At 38.7% G+C, this 7230-nt stretch overlaps 3 protein-coding genes across 5 annotated transcripts in view; 2 read left to right on the top strand and 1 right to left on the bottom strand.

Moving 5' to 3' along the window:
- LOC111868715 (trifunctional enzyme subunit beta, mitochondrial) overlaps nucleotides 1–1221 on the top strand; it is a gene marked incomplete at its 5' end in the record, with an annotated part of 36666 nt that extends 35445 nt beyond the window's left edge. The window contains 1 exon segment of the mRNA XM_023859631.2: nucleotides 699–1221. Coding sequence (XP_023715399.2) covers nucleotides 699–746 — 48 coding nt within the window.
- Nucleotides 724–5061, bottom strand: LOC111868716 (exosome complex component RRP41). Its single transcript, XM_023859633.2, has 4 exons — nucleotides 4858–5061; nucleotides 4411–4617; nucleotides 3705–3914; nucleotides 724–3166 (listed from the first exon to the last, which is right to left on the bottom strand). Exons 1-4 carry the CDS (start codon nucleotides 5026–5028, stop codon nucleotides 2990–2992), a joined length of 765 nt encoding a protein of 254 aa, XP_023715401.1. The 5' UTR covers nucleotides 5029–5061; the 3' UTR covers nucleotides 724–2989.
- A 1186-nt stretch (nucleotides 5062–6247) lies between these two features.
- The window catches only part of LOC111868714 (5-oxoprolinase), a 62357-nt gene continuing 61374 nt past the window's right edge, over nucleotides 6248–7230 (top strand). For 2 of the 3 annotated variants that reach the window (XM_033753145.1, XM_023859630.2), the window contains exon 1: nucleotides 6248–6709. In XM_033753145.1, coding sequence (XP_033609036.1) covers nucleotides 6539–6709 — 171 coding nt within the window. In that variant the 5' untranslated portion in view covers nucleotides 6248–6538. Of the gene's footprint in view, nucleotides 6710–6969; nucleotides 7030–7230 lie in introns of those variants that run through there. The other variant, XM_033753146.1, reaches the window with a different exon arrangement.

Raw genomic sequence — 7230 nt, 5'->3', positions numbered from 1 at the left:
GGGGAAGTGGCCATGACCACCCATAATCTTTGTGCTCACCACTGTGGGAACCTAAAAATCTTGTGTCCCTTTGTGTATACAAGTATTTACATTTATTGATAAAAATTTAAATCTCATTCTAGCTATTCCCACATGGCATTTTCAGATGCACATCATGTTGCAGAGTTTATCAACTGAGGTTCTGCTTGTAATGATCTGTGCTGTAATCAACCTCATGGTATGATCCTGCTTAATTTTTTGTTTCAGCCAACTGCTTCGCCATGGCTCTTGTAGCAGAATCTGAGGGTTCAACACTGATAATAACAAAGCCATCCCTTGGACATGATCCTAAGCCAGTTCCATCCACCACCCATTGCCACAGTCTGTTTTCATGAGATTAAACTTGCAACATTTTTTTTGTCTTCAGAGTACAAGAAGTTTGCCCATGAAACTTCTGCATGCATCCCATATCATGCTTATCCTCTTAGGTACTTTCTCTGCTCATTCTATGCTCCTGTCCTGTATACAGTACTAAGTCATGTAGTATGTGGAACTTTCATGATGACTGACTGCAATGAAGGCTGCTAACACAGTCAGCTGTGTCCAAATGGGATGGAAACTAATCCTGTCTTGATCTGGCTGACTTTCCCAAGAGTACTAAGTTCCTCGCTTGTAATCTCACAGATAAAATGATCACACGTCTTCTACATTTCTTGCAGGGTGTTGGAATGATTGTTGAACGACATCCAGATGGGCAACCACATTAAGGAACAGTATAAGATATTGAAGCAACAAGCCATGCAAATAAACATGCTTACACAGGTACTGGTACACGCTTGTACGTGTTTTATATGAGATGTTTCTTGACAGAAAAATCTGAGATGTCAAGAAATTGCCTTGTACAAATATAAAGCTTTTCCATTATGAATGTATAATTTTAGTTTGTAATTTTTAAGTAAGATATATACATACACATATATAGATAATTTTCATATCACGAGAACAATGCTAACTGAATAATTTTCTTATCAGCTTTTATATATTGAATATAAGATGTTTATAAAACTGTGACTTTTGATGAAAGATCTTTGTTTTTATATGTATTTTTTAAGACATGATCATCTTAATTACCTTAAGAAAGATTATCTAAATATAATTTTGAATTCTTAGGTACACTGCCTGGCACTACAAACATAATTTAATAATAAATGATAAACTGTAATATTACAGTGGAAATCTGAATTCATGTTGTCAGGTGTCCAGGGTTCTGGATTGTTGAGTGGATTTATTAACACCTTCATTTGCAAGTTCACTTAATCATACCAAATCATAACACTGTTGCTATTCTACATACTTTTCAGCTCACTGATGCACATGCACTGTGCATGATTTCAGTGTTGCAGCCATACCGAAAAATGAAAACAGGTTGTTTTATAATATAGCCTATTTCATCACAGTTATGGACTGAGTATCACAGGATCCTTTTGGCAGGATGTGAGAGCTGTAGTGGAAGTATTTGTCAAGACTGAGAAAGAGTGAAAATGAATTGAATGAATAGTCTAGGTACTCTTGAGAGCAGGCATTCTGAAACTGTTAGCACCTCCACAAAGTGGATCACCATATTAGTTACCACAAAAGCTATTCTGCTGTTGTACTAGGACTGGTAAGGTGCACAATATAAATTTGTTACTGATGACCTCAGAGAGTATGGAAGGAACATTTGTGATGGAGGATCGTAACTACCTACAAAATTGCACAGTGTCAAAGTAATTCTGTGTATAACAAGAAGTTCTGGGAAGAACTAAGCGCCTCTTTCCTCTGATATGACATGGACCACACAGAAAACTCGCTGAATAATTCTGTTGTTGTGTATGTAATGTTTTTACCAAGCTATTGCCTGTGTACACAGACCTATGAAAGGGATTTATGCAACACACCATTCAGATCACCTTAGGTGCCATGATGTATGTACCAAGTTTCATAAAGATTAGTTCATTCATTCAAACTGGATGGGGGGATGGACAACAGACAGCATGGTGATCACATAAGCCTACTTGTTTTTTTTTTTAAATTAGGTAAGAAGGCTAAAAATAGGCTTTTATTAACAAATTTTTGAGGTTTGGGGTTCACTTCAAATTTATCGAGATTCACTTGAAAGTTCTGCCATTGCAGATCTGTAAATTCCAGCTTTGCAAAAGAAAAACGTTAACGAAGATAAAACTTTTCCAGGTACAGAGGACCCAATACCATTTACTTAGTCTCAAATAGTACCTTTCCACTGAGAAGATTCTTAAGATTATATCCTGGATCACAAGTCCATGATGATGATGAAAGAATTCTTGACTGTCACTTATTGAGCGCTATTAGAGCAGTGGAAAATGCATTTAGAATGAGTCAAGAACTTCAAATATATCACAGACTGAAATCTACACCAGAATATACTACTTGACAAACCTATTCTGACTACATGTATTTCACACAACTTTATCAGGGAACAAATCACTTCTATCCCAGTTAAAAAAATCTTCCCACCTGTTTAATTCACCTAAGCAACAAACTTTGTTTTGCTTTGTCTAGGATATGTACTGCAAGAATGGAATACGCACAAAATTTAAAATGGCTTCATAGAGCTTTATCTGCTTCTACAGCATAATCATCTTATTGACAAGGTTTTTAATTCATTTTCTGGTGACTGCAGTAAACAACTGTGAATTTCACTGTTTCATCACAGAGAACTGAAACCCCTTGTTTGCACTTTGATGCAGTTCAAAGTTGCACACTGTGCACAGCATGTTTGATGTTCAGTGCTGCCACCTATACATCCTGGAAAAAAATATTTCTCATTTTCTACAACAGTCATTCAAATTACACAGCACTTTGTTTTTCCAGGATATTCACGTTTAGTTGACATTGTTCAAACATTACTTCCATTAATTCAAACACAAAATTATTTAACTTGTAAAATACAAAATTATTTTTGTACAGAATGTTGTGGTTAAGAGCCCACAAATCACAGGTCCACTTGAGCTCTATTCCCCCACCCCAAAGCAGATCCAGACATTTCAGTATGTCTCCTCACAGCTTGATCCAGGATCTGATGAATGTCACGACAACCTTGCAGTGCGCACTCCACCACTTTAGGCAAGTGGTCAAGGTGAAAGCGTTGGGACATCTCCATCAGAGCCACCTGTCACATTCAAGTGTAGGATGGAAAACACAATCAGAATACCTTGTCCCCTACTAGACTTGTACATTATAAGAGCTTTAATCTGTTTCATGGTTTATTTAACAGTTGTATACCAGCTGTATATATCAGAACACTGAAACTTATATTTAAGGTTCATCTTGGGGAGAAGTGAACACTAGAAGAAAACCGTGACAATACCTAACAAATATAATGGAGTGGGGGCCGTAGAAAAATTAAATACTAAATGACAGGATGATTTAACAATGAATTAGGAAGTGCAATAATGAAAATGACTACAGATTATTTTAAGGTATCCCTGAATTTATTTAGAGGCACATCACAGAAAGAATAAACGGTTTCTGGCCAAGTTGTGTAGGTGGGATTTCCCAAATATAATCTCTTCATTTTATCATACATAATCCTGTAATTTCATTCAGTGCTAAATGTCCTTCAGCTGATATAGTGTTGCTAAATAGCCTATATGAATCATGCTTATATACTGCTAACCAAAATGCATCATACAAATTTTGTATTTCACCTGTCCTGAGAGCGGCAATGCTGCAACTGTTAGGTTTGGACCCCCAGAGTTCTCTTCCAAATTGCTGACATCAACCAATGGAACATCTCCATTTGCAAGACTGGCAGTGCAGGCAACCACATATTCTGTCATGGGTATGCCGGCATCCACTAGAGCCAAAGTTGCTGCATTCACACATGCACAGTAATTTCCTCCATCTGCCTGAAGAACCTATGAAATATTTACAAATTGGTTTCAGGCATCCGAATGTGTATCTACCAAACTCCAAACCTGTCTTCCATATAGACAATAATGCAGAAGGCACTTTCAAGAGTTCTCTTATTGAGCTTACAACTGTATGACTTCACCTGAGAGGAAGATGACCTTGTAAGTGTTAATCACATGGTACAGTATCTTCTTTGGTAATTGAGGTTATTTAACTGACTGAGAAATGCTAATTTCTTATGGAACTCTTAAGGTTCATCACCACGAACATAAACATCTAGCATTATACACAAAGCCAGTTAAATTCAGTTCAGACCTTCAAACCCTATTTTTTTTAATGATCCACTTTGATATTCTCTTCCCGTTTATGCTTAGGTCTTCTTTGAGGTCTATACCAATACAGACTGGCTGATAAATACATCATAAGCCCAGCACAGAGACATTATGAAACATGTTCTAACATATTTGAGAATAATTCTAGTATGTTCTGATGAACACAAACCTCAACAAAGATATCAATTTGTGAGCGCGGATATACTTCCACCCTAATCGCTGCCTGGAAGGCTTGACGCAGATGCATGGACATTTCTTGTGATTTCCTGTCACCCCGAGGTCGACGTTTACGTTCACCTGTACTAAAGGTTGCCATGCTATACTGACAGTTTACTAATGCCTTGTCATGAAGGGCCTTACTTCGACTTCCTCGAATCTGAAACAGTTACCTTGGTTAATCACATATACTACGAACGATGCTTCCTTCCCTGGGTTTACATGGAAACATAACCTAATAGTCATGACGTTACAATCTCCAGATAGAAAACTCTTTACAGCATCCAGGATAATAACATATGGTGCCATGGAGTTAATTTTTCACATGCCTTACCATGATTTATGAAGTATGAATGCGATTAATTTGTCTTTTCACTCGCGTGAAATTGATATTAATTACCTCATGAGGACCATACACAGCTGCCAAAACTTTGGTATTTCCTTGTTCTAAGTATGCGCTACCATCTGGCTGACTAAAGACTCCCATTTTACAACGAATTTGTCGCAATTCATTCGCTCTACGACCATCTAAACGCAAACCTTTAAAAGATATTAAATCCATTCGCGCCATGTTGGAAATACAAACGCCGGAAATATTTGTATCTACATTGCAGCCAACGCAACGTAAAGCAGGCGTGTATGCATGAACGAATCCAGTATTTCAGATTACCGACTTTTGGGATTTTACGCTTGTGGTCCGGTAGGTACAAATCTTTGGAGAAACCTGCTATCTCCATCTCCGGGTCATTTCCTGCCCACGCCTGTAACGACCGTTAACTACATTCTTGGTAAAAGTGATTATAACAATATTAAGGATTCTGTAGGGCCGCGCCATAGATCAAGAGGTTAGTCGCTGGCTTCCCACCGCAGCGGCCCGGGTTCGATCCCGGGTCTGGCCAAGTGGGATTTGTGGTGGACAAAGTGGCTGGGGCAGATTTTCTCCGAGTTCCCTGCCAATCTTCAGTCCCCCATTTGCTCCACAATCACCCTAACTTATCATCTGGGTCTGGTACAATAGGCCAGAAGTGGCCGCAGTACAAGGGAATTAGTCCCACTCCACTAGCATTAAAAAAAAACAAATGGGTGCTGTACAAGCAGGCTTCCTCCTTTTTTTATTTGCTGTGTGAAAGAAATCTGTAGTATAATGGATGAATATACGCTTATTCTCAATGGCTTTGGACGAGAAAACTTTGTCAGGCATTCCCAAGTCTATGGTTTCGTGTTGAACGGAAGTGGAGGCAAGACCTCTTAAAGTCGAATATAACGTGGAAAATGCATATAACTTGAGGCGCTGTACGTTCACTGCAACTTTAATTTGTTCTGCTGCTCAAGACGGAAATTTTTGTGAATTTTTACTAAAAATTTATAAATTATAAGACTCTTACTCTCAAATGTTAGACTTGCCAATGCGGCCGGGGCATGAAGCTGATCACTGATCACTCACTGCCACCTAGTGCCAATATTAATACTTGGAGATATACCACCGCGCCCTCGTGCGTCTTCATGGCATGCAGCTCGATTAATTAAGCACAGGGACAACGTTACCTCTACCAAGATGAACATTCTACACGATAAATATAGTACTGAAATAACTATGTTGATCCCACTGATTATCGTCTCGAAGGAGAATCGAAACGATCGAAACTGAGCCGAGACATGGCGCACTCAATCGGAATAATACATTCTACGTGTCAATTCTCCTGAGTTACGTCAGCTTTAACAGCAGACATCCAAATATCCAAACACTAGTCAACTGCAAATTTCGTATGTATGCATCTATGCACCTACAATACAGTGTCTTGTATGAAATGTGATTCAGCATGACTGTCATTTTCTAATACAGCCACATGGATATGTGTATTGAATAGTAAACCGTGGTAGACTTTAGAACTACACGTCACGTGCCTTCAACAGCTGAGCTAACTCGCATTACAGCACATTACTGGCAAGATTTGCTTTCCATATATATACGACACCGGACACCTCAACAAGCCTCAGTATTGGTCTCAGTTCTCCCAACTGTACCAGCGTGCATAGCTAAGCAGTGTGCTCATTACGATCGCTCATGATCTCATGATCTCATGATGGAGCACGAGGGAAAGTTTCAATTTGCAATAGACAGAGGTGGCACCTTCACTGACATTTACGCAAGATGTCCTGGTGGGAAAGTTCGAGTAATGAAACTTCTTTCTGTGGATCCTGCAAATTATCCAGATGCACCACGAGAAGGAATCCGCCGTATTTTAGAGGAGGTAAGTAATGTTCGTCACGCTTTCATGTCCATTTAGAAGTTCAGAATTGCACGGCGATCAGTTCAAATATTGAGCTGTGGTTATCACGTGGTAATATGTACACGGAAGGTCCGTCGCACAATGAAATGGGGATCGCTTAGTTTGTTTATGCGAAATTGCGATTTCCCTCCCACGAAAGTCAGAGGCAACATTCAAAAAATTAGTCCCGAAATTTCCTAAAAGAGAAAAAAGTGGATAATAGCCAAAGTTGTCAACAGAGCAGGCAGGACCACAATTAATGAAGAAAGCGCACACCGCAGCACAAAAATGTCTCTTGAAAAGTACATATGAGTCTAATTTCAGAATATTGTGATTATTATTTCGAAAACATCTGTATCAAACATGCCTATGACCAAATATTCAGCTCATTAGTGGTTGAAAAATTGTCAGTGTATTGCAGATGTTAAAGCAACCACAGACTAATATAGTACATATCGGACAAAATTAATATTAAATCTTTCATAGCCGATTTCGTCACTTAA

This window comes from Cryptotermes secundus, unplaced genomic scaffold (assembly GCF_002891405.2).
Source record: "Cryptotermes secundus unplaced genomic scaffold, Csec_1.0 scaffold1688, whole genome shotgun sequence".
NCBI classification, from domain to species: domain Eukaryota; kingdom Metazoa; phylum Arthropoda; class Insecta; order Blattodea; family Kalotermitidae; genus Cryptotermes; species Cryptotermes secundus.
The sequence above is the reverse complement of the archived record's forward strand: the minus strand, read 5'-3'. Positions and strand labels throughout refer to the sequence as shown.